This window comes from Cibotium barometz, chromosome 11, assembly GCF_041138505.1.
Source record: "Cibotium barometz isolate CiBa-2024 chromosome 11, ASM4113850v1, whole genome shotgun sequence".
In the NCBI taxonomy this organism is placed as follows: domain Eukaryota; kingdom Viridiplantae; phylum Streptophyta; class Polypodiopsida; order Cyatheales; family Cibotiaceae; genus Cibotium; species Cibotium barometz.
This window is the reverse complement of record NC_141056.1, coordinates 2,861,227-2,877,573: the sequence shown is the minus strand read 5'-3', so window position 1 is coordinate 2,877,573 and position 16,347 is coordinate 2,861,227. Positions and strand designations below refer to the sequence as shown.

The window sequence follows — 16,347 nt, the reverse complement described above, 5'->3', positions numbered from 1 at the left end:
ACAACCCTCATATGCGATAATGTGCTTAGAAGCACCACTGTTAATGTACCAAGCATGTTTGGATTTTACCCACTGACATACATTATGTGTGCTTTGAAGGAGCATAAGCACATGTGACCACAAATGTCCAATCAGATTGAGCTATGTTCGTTGACTCTTCCTTTGTAGCACCTGATGTGCTAACTACGACTGACATTCTCCTTTGCTTCTTTTTCTTTTCACTTTCAATGCGTTTTCAACATACTTCGATGATGAGGTGTCCGGGCTTCCAACAATAGTTCTTCTTCTTCTTCTTGTCCTCATCCTTGGTTGAGGCTGAGATGAAGCATATTTTCCTTTTGGTTTGGTGGCAAAACTAATGGCTTTCCTGACTTGCCCTTACCTTTATGTGAGGTAGAAAAATCTCGATCTCCAGAAATCATGCTTGATTGGTTTACATGGGATTGTTCCTCCTATAGCAATAAGGACACAAACTTATCAAAGGAGTCAATGGATTACAAGTTAGCAGTGCCCTTGGCAACAACAATCATGTTTGATTGGTTTACGTGGTATTGTTCCTCCCATAGCAATAAGGGCACAAACTTATCAAAGGAGTCAATGGATTACAAGTTAGCATTGCCCTTGGCAACAACCAAATGAAGGGTAGCAGCAAAGTTTTGTATAAGGAATCTAGCAATCCACCAAGAATTGAGGATACAAGAAAATTTCCAGGAATGATCTCATCTATGTTTGCCAGCTGCTCCTAGAGGTCTTTGACTCTCGTGGTGTAAGCATCAATTGAATCACCCTATGTCATGTGCTCCGTCTCTAATTGTTTTATGAGATAAGCCACATGTGCCTCATTGTGCACCTAATACAATGAAGCAAGTACATCCCATGCTTGTTTGGTCGAAGGACACAACCTTATGTGCAGGATAATGTGCCTCGAGAAATCAATGCATGAGCCTATGCATCCTTTCCATCCAACATGGCTTGCTCCTATGAGGAAGGTATAAGAGGAACTGAAGCGAATGATGCACTTAAAGCATCAGTAGTCTCAGATGGTGCTCTTGAATGAGGACGCACTTATGAACTTGATACATAGGCCCAAAGTTGTTTTGCCACTAATGCACATCGCAGCATGTATGAACACATAGGAGAGTTGCTGCCATCCAACTTACCCTCCGTGCAAGCATGCCAAACAAATCATTGCTTCTTGCCATTATTATATCTAAAACAACTACACACTAGTGCAAATTCATGCAATAAAGTTTGAACAAGAGCGAGCAAGTACCAACTCAAAAGTTTGCTCGAATTTTGACGGACGATGGTGGTCACTCATCACAGATGGCAAACACTGACAAATGACTATGAGGAAGAATCAAACGATTGGATTCCAAGAATTGGACAATCGAATCAATCACACAATTCAAGATTAAGAATTGAATGATTAGAGTTGAGCAATTGAACGCCAAAGTTTATGAATGGCACAATCAAACTCTAGGAATTGCCAAACGAATCAGAGACAAGTTGAAGCGTCGATTTGGAGAGTTAGATTGCTGATAGAGAGTTGGATTGCTGATTAGAGAGTTGGATTGTTGATCGAAGAATTGGATTGTTGATTAGAGAGTTGCATCGCCTAAGTTGGATCGTCATCACAATGAACCCTTGAATCATCTATTAGAGAGTTGGTCGCTAAAGTTAGAATCTTGAATCGCTACTTAGATGTCACTAACAAATCATGATGATTACATGATAAACCGTGACGATTGACGATTAAACTCAAGCAATCAGATGATTTAACTTTCTACAATTGTGGGCGATCGGACTTTTTATAATCACAGTTAGACTAGTCCAATCATTAGAGATGATTGGACTTTTTAGCGATTATAGATTCTAGCGATTCCTATACCCAGCATAAAGTGGTGATTTGAAAAAACTTATCTAATCCTTATTCGAGTACTCAAGATGTGAGATCGATTGCTAGAAAGCAACGAAAATGAGTGCCAGATATGTGCAACACAAAATAATGGACGAAAATCGTTGACTATTGTCTCTTGCTATTAATGCTTTCGATTATAACCTATGTGGTGCTACCGACTGTAATCAATGTGAGCTCCTGATTGTTGCTGATTTGTAGAAACCGACTGCTGATTTTGATTGATTTCTTGATAAAGAAATAGGGCATGGCGAGTGTGGGATGCTGGAATTCTTTTGGATTTTGATTTGATTAATGTTTTGGGGAGCTATGGGTCACTATGAACCAAAAATTGAGGCAACATTTGGGGGAAATTTAAACTAATCATGATTAAGACCTTAATCCAAAACATTTTTTTAATCTTCCATTCATCTCCACATTCTTGATTCTGAGGGTAAATAGGGTTTCAGCTTCTTGCCATTGATCAACATTGTTTCAGGGTTTTGATAGTGCATTCCAAGACCTTTTTAATGAACCTTTCAATGGAGCTTCACGATTTTTTTATTTTTTATTTTTCATAAAGAAAATGTTGCACTGTTCCTGGGCTGTTTTGAGGAGGGGGTGATGCCGTTTTTGCTCCAATCGTGGTTATATAGCCATTGTATATCTTCTATTGATCATGCCAAGGTAATGCAAGCTTAATAGAGGCCAGAAAGCTGTTTACAATGTTCTTTTCTACGTTAGCAAACCTGTGCGTTTTTTTTTTCTTGTCGTGAGGCTTAAGAAAGCTGCCATTTTTGCCCCACGAGTCTTGGGAGAAAGCCTATGCAAGGCCATTTTTCACCTCACGAGTTCTTGGGAGCAAGCTTAAGTAAGCATAGCCAAGGTCAAGTGAGAGACATGGAGATTTGGTCATGAAGCAGCCACAATTATTAAGCTGCAAGTTCCAATGATTTTGATCTTCTTCTTCAAGGCTTCAACCATCTCAAGCCTTCTCAAGTCTTCAAGTCCTCAAATCTTCAACAACTATGCAAGGGTAAGATTTTTCCTTATGCCTTTGAACACCATTGATGGAAGCATTGCATGAAGGCATTTTCAGCTTTTGATCACTATGGCTTCAAGCTTTTTTGAAAACCTTTCTTCAAGCTATTTGAAACCATAGATTGAAGTCTTTGATTGCTAATGCTTCAAACACTTGCATGCTAACTGCAATGGTGGAATGCTCATGACATGTGGAATCTTTTGCATGGCCATGACATCTACCATTTAAAGGATTTTTGGATGCATCATATGAGCCTTTTATTTGCTTAAGCATTAAGCAATTGGAGTCTACTTTTGCCATATGATTGATTGATTGGTTCACTAATGAGGGCCATGGAGTAAAGCCAAGAGGGATTGAAGTGATGCAAATCAATGAGTTGTGCTTATGAATCACATGATTTTGGATGCTATGTGGATGTTATTTTTGTGGTGATTGATGTGATGGATCTACTTTGGATGAATGGGAAAAGCATGAGTACATGCTCTTTGTAATGATGAAATGAAATAGCATGAGTCACGCTAAAAACATTGTAAGTACTCCTATCTTATCCTTTTGAAGCTACATCCACATACACTTCACTTGTATCCCACTTCAATTCATAGTATCTAGTATGCTCGTGAGGGTACCTCGGGCATTGGAGAGAGGCCCGGGGGGAGCATGGCATGAACTCTCCTTATCGTGAAGTGCTTTTGGTAAAGCAGCAAGGAGGGGGATTAGGTACTTGGAGGTGAAGACTTGGCCCCAACTTGTGCCTAGAATCGGACTAGGTATGAGGGTGGGAAGGCTTGGCCGGGAGATTGGCAAACATAAAGCTCTTCTTCAACACACAATCACCTATATTGCAAGCATGCTGAGGCTATGGAAGCCATTGGTCACTTGATTGGGTATGCCATGGATGTTTGTTAGTGGTAAAAGCATAAGGGGTCTACATAGCCTAAGAGCACTACTAAGGAGCTTCCCAATGAGACAATAAGTTCTCAATTCCGTGACCGTATGGATGGTCAACTCTCATAGTTGACTTTCAACAAAAGTTAAAACAGAGAGGTATTAAGGTGCTCAAAGTGGTCATCCACCAGGGTGATAGAAGTGTTCATCTCATCAAAGTAAATGCGACAAACTAAAGAAATCCAAATTTGGTTGCCGTTTGCTATATTAACCACTTGGTAGCATGGGAAATTGGGGAAGGCCATCGAGATCTTAAGCACAAGTGCTCGTGGAAGACAACCAAGCTCATGATGATGCCAATGAAGTTGTTTGTTATGACATTAGTGGGTGAATAGTCAATGAAGGAATGCCGACGCACACTAATGGATAGGATCAAATCTCATTGGGTAACATTACTTTGGATATGTTAAGGATTGCTCTTACCGATGCAATCAAAGATGCTCAAGGGGATACTCAAAAAGAGGTGCTGTATATTAGTAGTGAGATTGTGCAGCAAGGCAATGAGAATGCAATGTTGATGCATCAAATGGTGGACAAATTGGATGAAAGGTTTGCAACTCTTGAAGACCGAATTTTAGGTGTACAAAGGGGTGTGGACAAGTTTGATCATGCACCGAATTCACATGGGAATCTTGGTGGTATGCAAGGCAAGTCCAATATGCCTTCAAGAGACCATCAAAGTGGACATGTCACGGGTTCCAGGTTGGGGAGGCAGCCCATAGTTTTGGATCCCATGGAAGGCCCTTCAAGAGGTGTTTACAATGTTAGTGGAAGATGGGATATTCTGCACAATACCCTTGGTTGTTCTACATTGGAATCACCAAGAGCCAAAGATGTGAAAGATAAGATTACACTTCCCAAGTTCAAAGGGGTGAATACAACCACCGAGGAATTGGAAGAATGAACTAGCAAGATGGAGATGTACTTTGCATTGTATCCCCGTGGAAGAAGACAAAGTACAATTTTCCGTGTTGCATTTGGAAGATTGTGCCCATTCATGGTGGCGGTTTACTCAACATGAAGGCTTGCATTTTGCCACTTGGGAAGCATTCAAAGATGCCATGTTTCAAAACTTCACATCTCCATTGAAACGGGCTCAATTGGTGGGACAATGGTATGACTTGGAATAAAAGGGAAGTTTCGTCAAGGAATATAGCAACCAATTTAGGAAGCTTTCCATGTTTGTTGGGGGAATGAATGAATACAACAAAATGGTGAAGTACATACACGGATTGCAATCCTCGCTTGGAGGTGATGTGAAGGCACAAAGCCCTCACACTTTGAAAGATGCCATGTATTATGCGGATGTCTTTGAATCTAAGTATAAGGGGAATGTTACAAATAGATGGAATGTGGGAGCAACTAAGGCATCTACTTTCAGTCCAAATGCAGTAAAATGGCCAACTTCTACCTCTTCAACATCATATGTACCTCGTGCAAGTTTCACTCCAACTTCTACTCCCATACAGGGATACCCTAGTGTGTATGGACAGCCAAGGAATGTGAAATGGAGTGGTTCTATTGCCAAACCGCCTCTCAAGAGTGATGCCAAATCTTCTTCCCTTCAAGGCAAGGTGACTAAGAAATTGTCACAAGTGGATATAGAGGAGAAGAGGAAGAAAAGGGTTTGCTTCCTTTGCAATGAGAAATGGAATCCCGAGCATAAAAAGGTTTGTAAGGCAAAGGATGTGAGAGCCAACATGATTCTTGAGGTGGTGGAAGATGAAGAGGTAACCATTGGATTATGTGGATGAGGTTGAATTTCAAGGTTGTGCAAATGAAGTGATAGAAGAGCCTACTCTTGATCCTTCTCAAGAGTTTTCTTTTGATCCCGGTGGATAGGATTGGGTAGAAGTTGAAACAAAAAAAAAGACAGCCATGCTTTGTGCCATTTCACAAGAAGCTAAAGTGGGATGCAAAGGTTCCAACACTTTGAGGCTTATGGGAAAGTCTGGGGGCAGATCCATTCATATACTTGTTGATTTGGGGAGCACACATAGTTTTGTGAACTCCAAATCAATAAATTCTTTGAATCTATGCCCAATAGAGATGATGAACGCTCTTAAAGTGGAGGTTGCAAATGGACAGTATGAGAGCTGAGCAATAGTTGGGTTGCAACAACAAGGATTTCTTTGTCTTCCGAATATGCCTCTGATGCCCGTTTGATTGTGCTTGATATGGGCTCCATTGATATGGGCCCCATTGATATGGGCTCCATTGATATGGGCCCCATTGATATGTTGCTTGGTTGCATGCTTTGGGCAGATTCTTAATGGATTTGAAGCACATGAAAATGTGGTTTATGCATGAGGGAAAAGAGCTATGATTGAATGGAATTTGTAGCCATGCTTTAACCTTAGTGTCCATGAAGCAAATGAAGAGGGAGTTGAAGAGTTTATTCCTTGTTTACATGCTACAACTCACTCGTCTCAAGAAGAGGACAATGGGCTGCAAATACATGATAAAGGGACGGATGGCTTGTTGCAAGAGTACAAAGATGTGTTCGAAGCACCTAAATGCTTGCCTCCTACTAGAGAAGTTGATCGTGCCATAGAGCTTGAGAAGGATGCAAAACCGGTCAATAAGCCTTCTTATAGGCTTTCGAAGGTTGAGCGGGAAGAGGTGGCAAAGCAAGTGGAAGAGCTTTTGTGAGAGTAGAAAGCTCACTGAGAAGGAGAGGGAGCTTCATGTGTACGATCAAGAAATGTTGGCCATTTTGCATGCCATAAAGAAGTGGCATCATTATTTGTATGGTGGGCATTTCAAAGTAAGGACCCATCATCGAGTACTCCAATTTTTCCTCACCCAACAAAACCTTTATCCCAAGCAAAAGAGATGGCTCGCTACCTTGCAAAATTATGATTTCGAGATATCTTACACCGTGGGAAAGGATAATGTTGTTGGCGGATGCACTTTCTAGGATGTGGGCTTGCACTCTACATGATATTTCGGAGGTGCATTATGATTGGATTCATGAGATACAAGAGGAGTACTTGGTGGATGACATGGCTGGTCCAATGTTTTAGAAATTACAGCAAGGGTTATGTGATGAATATACACATTTTGAAGTGCGCAGTGGATTGCTTGCTTTGGTACAAAGGAAAGGTCTATTTGAATCCTCACTCATCCTTCAAGCTGAAAATCCTACAAGAGATGCATTCTTCACCAATGGTAGATCATTTGGGAGTGTTCAAGACTTATGACCGATAAGATACGGAAGAGTTTCTTTTGGAAAGGACTTTGGAAGGATGTGCATGACTACGTGTAAAAGTGTTTGCCTTTCCAACAAAACAAGGATCCAAATCAATTGCCGGATGGACTGTTGCAACCATTGCCTATTCCGAAAGAAAAGTGGACCCACATAGCTATGGATTTCATCACCGGGCTGCCCACTACTAAGCAAGGGTGGAATAGCATCTATGTGGTGCTGGATAGGCTAACAAAGGTGGCTCATTTCATACCCACAAAGGTGTAATATATAGCTTATATGGTGGCTCAATAATTTATGGAGCATGTGTTTATATTGCATGGAATGCCAAAGCAAGTGGTGAGTGATAGGGGTGAGTGATAGGGGTGCCAAGTTCATGAGCCATTTTTGGAAGAGTGTCTTTGATTCTATGGAAACTACACTCACTCCAAGTACAGCCTATCATCCGCAACAAACGGGTGGCCAAACAAACCGAGAGAGTGAACAAGTGGCTTGAAGTCTATTTGAGACACTATTGTTATGACACTCAATCTTCATGGGACAAATGGCTGCACTTAGCTGAATTTTGCCATAACAATACCTATCACATGAGTATTGGCATGTCTCCACTTGAAGCCATGTATGGGTATAAGGCGCATGAACCTTCCATTGCATTCAATGAGGAAAAGGTGAATCCTCAAGCCAAAGAGGAGATTGAGAAGATGTGTGCAAGAATAATACGGCTAAGGCACAAAACCAAATGAAGCAATATACCAAATGAAGGGGATTATGTGTTCTTAAGAATTCCTAAGTCAAGGTATGCTTCTTTGAAGGGAGACGCTAATACAAAGCTTGCTCATCACTTTTATGGACCATACAAGGTGTTGAGAAGGATTGGTGAAGTAGCCTATCAATTGTTGTTACCTTCTACCACAAGGATCCACAATGTATTTCATGTGTCACATTTGAAAAAGTACGTGTCACATTTGAAAAAGTGTGTGGGCCCTCAATTGGAAGCAATTGATGAATTGCATCCAATGGATGAAGAGGGAGAATTCAATACGTGGCGGAGAAGGTGATTGGAATGAGGGAAAGACACCTTCGTAATAGGTCTATTGTTGAGTTCCTTGTGAAGTGGAGAGGCTTGCCTAATGAAGAGGCTTCTTGGCAGTCTGAAGGCTTCATGAAAGACCATCTGGAGCTTCTACAAGCAATGAATCGAAGTGGATAAAGTGTACAGCCGTTGGTGTTTTTTAGATAGTTATTTGCATGGATTTGGATGATGATGTGAAGGATGCCATTGCTGTAAATTTACTGTATGGATAGCCATGGTCATTGGTATACTTCACTACTCATCAATTAAGTTCAACAAGACTCTGCGGGCTTATGGATATCATAGAGAGCAGTCCATATGCACATTAAATAAGTGGACATCTCTATGTGGAGTTTTCTTGTGAAAGGCATTTTTGGAATTGCAACAAATGTACTTTCACATTTATGTGGGAAGTCAAGAAGGATTCATACAGCCCATACATTACTCCATACATGGTTTCGAGGACAAAACCTTTGGGTGGGGATGGTTTGTAATGAAAGGGGCTTGAGTTTTGTACATAAGGAGAGGCTCATAGGCATGGTTATGGCCGGTCAAGTATGAGGCCCAACATTAATGAGTGTGAAATGGTGGGCAAGTATATAAGTGAATATTGTAACTAAGGTCATAACACACTTTTACTAATGAAATCTTACTTCTTGGAGCTCCATGCTTTTATGGCTATGGTGGTACTCCGTTGATTGCATGTGGTACTCCAGCATGAGTGCATGTGGTACTCCATTATGAGTGCAATCTTTCTTTCTTTCTTTTCCCTGTCATTACAAGTATTTGGGACATATAGTTTCTTCTAAGGGTATCCATGTTGATCCCAAGAAAATAGAAACTATTGTGTCATGGCCGCGATCCAAGAATCTTCACGAGTTACGATCTTTTCTAGGGTTGCGTAGCTACTATCACAAGTTTGTCTGTAATTTTGCATAGAAGGCACATCATCTCACCGAACTTCCCAAGAAAACCAAACCTTATGAATGGACCAAACTCCAAAAGAAATCGTTTCTTGCATTGCAATATGCACTTACTCATGCACCTGTGTTACAATTACCTCGATTTTCACATCCTTTCTTTGTGGTTGTTAATAACTGATGCTAGTGGTGAGGGCACTAGTGTTGTATTAATGCAAGATGGCCATCTTATTGCTTTCGAGAGTATGAAATTTCGTCCAGCTGAAAGTAAGTATAGCACCTATGACAAAGAGTTATCTTATGTAGTCCATGCATTAAAAATTTGGAAACATTATTTGATGGGCTCAGAGTTTCTTATTAAAACTGATCAATAGAGTATCAAACACTTGCTTTCTCAACCACTTATTTCGGATAGACATATTAAATGAGCAGCTTTTATTTAAAGTTTTTAGCCTATTATTCAATACTAACCTGGTAAAGAAAATGTTGTTGCTGACACTTTAAGTAGAAGACCTTCCATTCAAAATATATCTGTGATTGAGAATACATCTTTTGACTCTATGCGTGAGACTTATGACCAAGACCCTGACTTTAGTGACATTTGGTCTAAATTGCAAGAAAACCATTTAAAACCTTTTGCCGAGTATTCCTCTACGATGATGGATATCTTTTCTTCCATAAAAGATTATGCATTACTCGACCCTTTAGATATTTTATTCTAGAGGAATTACATCAGCCACCTTATGCGGGGCATCGAGGTGTTTCATCTACATTCCAGACCATCTCTAGTGATTTTTATTGGCCTAAAATGAAATATGATGTAGCTAGATTTGTTTCTGAATGTGATGTTTATCAAAAAGTGAAAAGTTACAAGGACAAGAAACTTGGTTTGCTTATGCCTCTTCCTATTCCTAACGCTCCTTTTGAGAACAAATTTCTATGGATTTTATCATTGGTTTTCCCATGACTACATCTAATGGTCAAACTGAAGTGAGACAAATAGTACAATATTAGATTTACTTCGTGCATATGTTTCATCACAACCTAAATAATGGGATAAGTATATCCGTAGTTTGCAATTTGCATATAACAACACACTGCATTCATCCACTGGAAAAGCACCTTTTGCAATTGTGTATGGCAAAGTTTTACCTACTTCTATCACTCGTTTGTCACACACTATAGAAGATGGATATTAATTCACCATTGATTTCACCTCCATTCATAATCATGTTCGTAAGACTATTTCAAATGCACAAGAGAAATACACTAAACATGCTAATAAGAAAAGAAAGCACATGGTTTTTCAAGAAGGTCAATATGTTTTGCTTCATATTAAAAAGAGACATCTTAAAAGTGTTAATATTAACCCTGTTGTTAAGTTAGCTCCTCATTTTATGGTCCTTTTCAAATCACTCATAAGATTAATGACCTAGCATATAGGCTTTCACTCCCTTTTCATTGGAGAATTCATAATTCTTTTCATATCAGTCTTTTGAGACCTTACAGGGGACCAATCCCTACACATCCTGTATATGAGAAAGCACCTAGTCTTGTTGACCAAGTAGAAGAACTTCTACCTGAGGCTATTATTTACCATGAGACCACTACTACTCGCAAAATAGACATCTTTTAATCTTCAAAAATCATCCTCGCGCAAAAATGCTAAATGGATGCCTAAGCGGTTTTTCTGCACCTATCCCAACCTCACTCAATCTTACTTTCAAACACGGGCTAGTTGATATGATGGAACTGAGGATAGCTGCTATCCCGAGTAGGAGGGATGTCACGGTTGGTGGTCCGTCCATCCTTCTGTGGTTAATTGGGGATGCCTAATTACCACTATGTTTATAGCGTGATCCCGAATATTCCATGTGAAGGACACATGAAATTAGGGATGGCTGAAACTAAGTGTTGGATTTAATACTTGTGTGCTGTCGTGTACTTTTAGCATGTGTTGCTAATTTGTAATGTGTTTGAATAGACAACCTTTTGTAGGTTGGTGAGATTGACAGGCTTTGTGCTCATAAGCCGGAATGGGTGGGATGTGATTGGCGGCGATATGGTGTGAGCTATTACCGAGATGGTTCTCACTTAGGTATTTTTGTCGTAGTATCTACGAGATTTTGTAATGTTGTTGGCCACTCTATTTTAATGTACTCAGGTGTGGACCTATTGAGCCGCCCACTTTTGTTATACTTGGGCGTGAATTTATTTATTTTGCATGTGAATTGGTCCTTGGGATTCTATTTGTAATTCTCCTTTAGTGGTTAGATAGGAACACTTTACCTAAGCTTGTGTTAAAAGCAACCCCCATTTTTGTAAAGGGCAAAAGCCCATGCATAAGTGTGCATCTATTTTTGGCTTATGGGTTATTTTTATTAATAAAGCATAAATACTCAAGAAGTGGAAGAAGGCCGACACTTCTTGAGGGGGGATAGATTGCACCCAATACTCTCATATGTGTTGCTTAATTCTCTACTTTAGAGAGAATCTTTAACAAGCTCATGGACACACTAAATTATGCTATACTTTATGGTGCAGTATAAAGTTCACCAACATTCCACCTGTATGTTAGCATCTTGGGTTCTATTCTCTATCATATAAAGCTTTGTTGTTAGCACCTTGGGTTCTATTCTCGATCATATAAAGCTCTATTAAACTTCCTTCATTACCTCACGTGTCTCCTCAATGTGTTCAGGCATGTGCTAAATTGTTTTGTTCTTTTCAAGGTTTCACTACCCTTTCCATCTTAGCCACATGTCTCATAAGGTTTGTCACTTCTTCTTATACTTTAATCTCAACCATGGCTTAGTAACCAAATACGTTCTCCTTGTAGGTGCTACTAATGATGTAGGTTGATGGCTCCTCACTATTTTGTTGAAAAGAGAGAGCATCAATGATTCTTGTGAATTGGTAGTATAAATAATGCAATTTGTTTTCTAATTTTGCTTGAGATCATTTTAAGTCACATGTTTTGTTGTGGGATCAACCACTATATAGCAAATGTCACTACATTGTTAACATCCCTCTTGCTTCTACACAATTGATAGAGGATTAATCATGTCCAATTCTTTAATATCACATCATTGGATTTGAGCTCCTATCCCTCATCCTTCCACCCCCCCATTCTTTAATCTCCCATCATTGGACCTTGAGCTCTTGCTACCCCCCATTCTTTAATCTCCCTCTTGCTTCTACACAATTGATAGAGGATTAATCATGTTTAATTCTTTCCTATCCCGTCATTGGATTCGAGTTCATATCCCTCATCCTTCCACCCCCTTCTTTAATCTCATCATTGGACTTGAGCTCTTGCTTCCCCCCATTCTTGAATATCCATAATTGATGTGAGTCCCCAATCATGGTTCCCCAATCGTTCTAAAGAGAGCTATTGTTGGAAGGTTTGTTTTGAATGATATATTGACGGAAGGGCACAAATGTTAACAATAGGTGCAGTCTAGAGTGCACTTCATAGAGGTGCTTATGTCATAGATGGATATTAGGCTCACCTCTCTTCGTTCTATAACACACACTCTTTCTCTCTTCCATTCTAAGGTTAGGCTCACCTCTATTCGTTCTATAACACACACTCTTTCTCTCTTCCATGCTAAGGTTAGGCTCACCTCTCTCTCTCTTTCTCTTTCTCTCTCTCTCTCTCTCTCCTATGCTAAGGTTAGGCTCACCTCTCTTGAATCTATGGTTCTCTCTCTCTCTCTCTCTCTCTCTCTCTCTCTCATTCATATATATAAACCTAGGCTGTCTAGGCTTGTCGTTTAATTGAACACTCTAGGAAGATGGTACACACATCATGAGCCTGCGAGCGCGAGGGAAAAGGGCTCTCTCGCTCTCTCGCTCTGAGCAATATATACGTACGCAGGGCATGGGGCCTTTGCAGCGACATATATAGCGAGTGCCCTTCTGGGTTCTTCACAGAGAGGAGCGTGGTGCGCGCAATGGCGTTGGAACGCAAGCACGTGAGCGAAGAGTACATCCGGGTGTGGAAGACTTCGTCGAGCTCACACAGGCTTCATGTGGAGGTGCCGCCAGCACGCTTCATCTACGAGCTTTGTTGGACAGTGGTAAGTGCGAATTCTTGATTTCTCTGAATAGTCTCATCTAAGGTACTTTGAAGTACGGTAGACAGATTAGCCAGGCATGCCTGCGAACGTGGCAAATGTCTGCGCTGTCTACCATCTTGATTGAAAGCACTTGAGGATGAAGTGAGTGGTGGAATGTGGCTTGCTTATAAAGTCCTCTCCCTTACACCACCAGGAAAGTGATCAAACTTCAGCCTGGTGGTTTTTCTGGGTAATTATTATAGCTAAATTTCCGTATACCTATGGGCGCTCATGATCTAAGCAAATATGTGGTAGGGCCTATAGGGCCCGATGGTGTTGATATGCTTTCTTAAGATTCAAGAACCATCCCTTGTGCAACTGGATATCCTGTTGCCTAAGCAAAGCGCTATCACGAGCGGGGTCACCAAGCACGAGTCCTTGTTGTGACCGAACTGCTTTCTAGACAAAGTTCTGTTTAAGTTTAAGAACACAATTCTAGTCAGTTTTGCTCCAGCAATGTTGGTCGATGGTGTGTCATTACAAGAGATGGCGTATCATTACAAGAGGCATTTGATTCATGTGACGTTTACTTTTGCTTTACTTGCTGACCCGAGTTGATGCGGTCCACGAGGAATACATTGCTAGCTTATAGAGAGTTGGAGAGGATTGGATCAATCATTGGGGTTTGTTCAACTATTGACATTTAGGATGCTTTCATTAATGAAATAATCCCAATCAAGCTGGGTTCCAGTATGAAGTTTTTAAGGGCACGATCCTGGTGGGAAACATTGAAGGGCCCAAGCTATTTGAGATCGTTTTGAACTCTCTTGCAGATGTGGGGGCTCCTAGTTTGGACAAGGGATAATTGGGCCAATCTAATCCTAGTTATATATGACTGGGGCCTTGCATTGTCTTTCTTTTTTTAGCGACCTTTTTTGGCATAGGAGCTCATTGTTTGTCTATACCAGGGCAGCTAAAACTTTTATTTTTTGTAATAGTGTGTGTTTTTTTCAAGATTGTTTGATTTCAGTGCCTTGACTGTCAAGTTGGGATTACGTATTACTTTTTAGGCATCATGCACAGCCACTAGTTCTGGTTCTGCTGCTATTTTCAATGAACTGAATGATTTATAAATTATTGAATCCTTGGACTAAAACAAGCAAACAAACATACAAAACCTGTTAATGAGGGTAAGATTCTTGAGCAAAGAGAATATAATTGTCATCCGTGGCTTTTCTTTCATATCTTTTGACACCCCAACTGCAATTGAGATGGGAGGGTTTTGTATAGCCAGGATACTCTGGTGCAGCAATCTCTGCAGCCTAGTAACCATTTATACCGGTCGTATTGTTTTCTGTTTGTACAGGTACCCAAGTGATTTTCTTTTAGTTGAATAATTATCATATGAATTGTTTGGAGTGTGATTAACAGGGGAAATAATCATCCCTTTAAATTAGAGTGGAGCACAAGAATGTTTGCAAATGGCATTTTGTCCAGCCCTAAAAAGGGGATTTATTAGATTTTATCCGTCTTTTTTGTGTCTTGCTGCTGGCCGACTGCCCTTTCACTGGCCGACCAGCAGCCCCCTTGACTATATATAGCATTGCCTCTTCATTCAGTCTTTTGTACCACTCCATTGATCACGTCAGGTACCACTTGATCTGCTGCTGCTGCTGCTGCTGCCGGTGCCTGCACTGCATCTGCTTCATCATCCTCACCTGTCAGTCCAGCACATCAGTGTTTCATTTCAGTTCATGGGACAGCAGCCCTCTGTGCTACACAGAGCACACCAGCATTATATCTCAGCTCATGGGAAAGCAGCCCTCTCTGCTACATACAGCACATCAGCGTTTTTATCTTCAGTTCATGGGACAGCAGCCCACTCTCTTCTACACAGTACAGCACCTCTGTTTTATCATCAGTACACCACTTGGGACAGCAGCCCACTCTCTGCTACAGTTTATCATCGTTTTTCTTCTACAGTTTACCTTGGGACAGCAGCCCACTCTCTGCTACAGTTTATCATCGTTTTTCTTCTACAATTTACCTTGGGACAGCAGCCCACTCTCTGCTCGCTATCTCACACCACTTGGGACGGCAGCCCTCTCTGCTCCTCTCCATCCCTCAGGTATTTCAGCACCCTTGTCACCAGAGCTTGCATCACCACCACTCGGGACGGCAGCCCTCGCTGCTCCTCACCTCACTCAGGTATTGCAGCACCCTTGTCACTAGAGCTTGCACCACCACCACTCGGGACGGCAGCCCTCTCTGCTCCTCACCACTCCTCAGGTATTGTAGCACCCTTGTCACTAGATCTTGCACCTTGGGACGGCAGCCCTCTCTGCTCTTCAGCACCATTCAGGTACCGCAACACCCTTGTCACCAGAGTCTGCACCATCATCATCGACATCATCATCACTTCACCTTCCGCTGCCCACTACTACCTTGGAGTGCCTCTGCATCTATTGACGTGAGCCTGACACCAACCACCTCTCGGAGTGCCTTTGCCTCACATCGATGCGAGCCTTTGTTACCGACCGTGCTTTATCCTCTTTGCTTTTTCACTGGTCTACTAATCAGAGTCACCTCACATCAAAGGGCTCTTGTACATATGTTCACTGACCATTATATATAGACTCACTCACCTATTTCATGCTGTGTTGTTTTGCTCTGATCTTCTTAGCATACCTCTCCATCGATGCGCAATGAATTGGGTTGAGGTTATCAAGTTTTTTGCTGTTATTCCTCTTTCTTTCTTTTAGTTAATCTTATAATTAGGGATTAACTTATTCCTAAGTTGCCTTTCCATGAAATCTATCACCTTCTCGGGCTCACGTGGAACATAGGACAAGTCCTCAACCTCAACACATTGTGGAGGGTTTCAAGGTTAGCCTCAGCTCTCAACATCTCTTTTAACCGATTGACATGAAAGAGTGGATGAACTTTCACATTCGGAGGCAACTCTAGTCTATAAAAACCTCACCAATCTTTTTCAAGATCCTATAAGGTCCAAAGTACCTAGGGGATAACTTTCCAACCTTGCCTGTATGTAATGTCTTAGGCCTCTTGGGCACTCTCAAATAAACTAGCACTCTCTCAGTAAACTCCCTCAATGAACGTTGCCTGTTAGCATAAAACCGTGCAGGATCTTGTGCACTTTTGATAGCCTCTTGAACACTGACTATTATTTCTTGCATATCTG

The 16,347-nt window shown here is 41.1% G+C and overlaps 1 protein-coding gene across 1 annotated transcript in view; it reads left to right on the top strand.

The window, feature by feature from the left end:
• Positions 1–12,713: 12,713 nt before the first annotated feature.
• Positions 12,714–16,347, top strand: part of THO2 — a 255,820-nt gene continuing 252,186 nt past the window's right edge. The window contains exon 1 of the mRNA XM_086804632.1: positions 12,714–13,166. Within this exon, the coding sequence (XP_086660758.1) occupies positions 13,041–13,166 (126 nt within the window). The 5' untranslated portion in view covers positions 12,714–13,040. The remainder of the gene's footprint in view (positions 13,167–16,347) is intronic.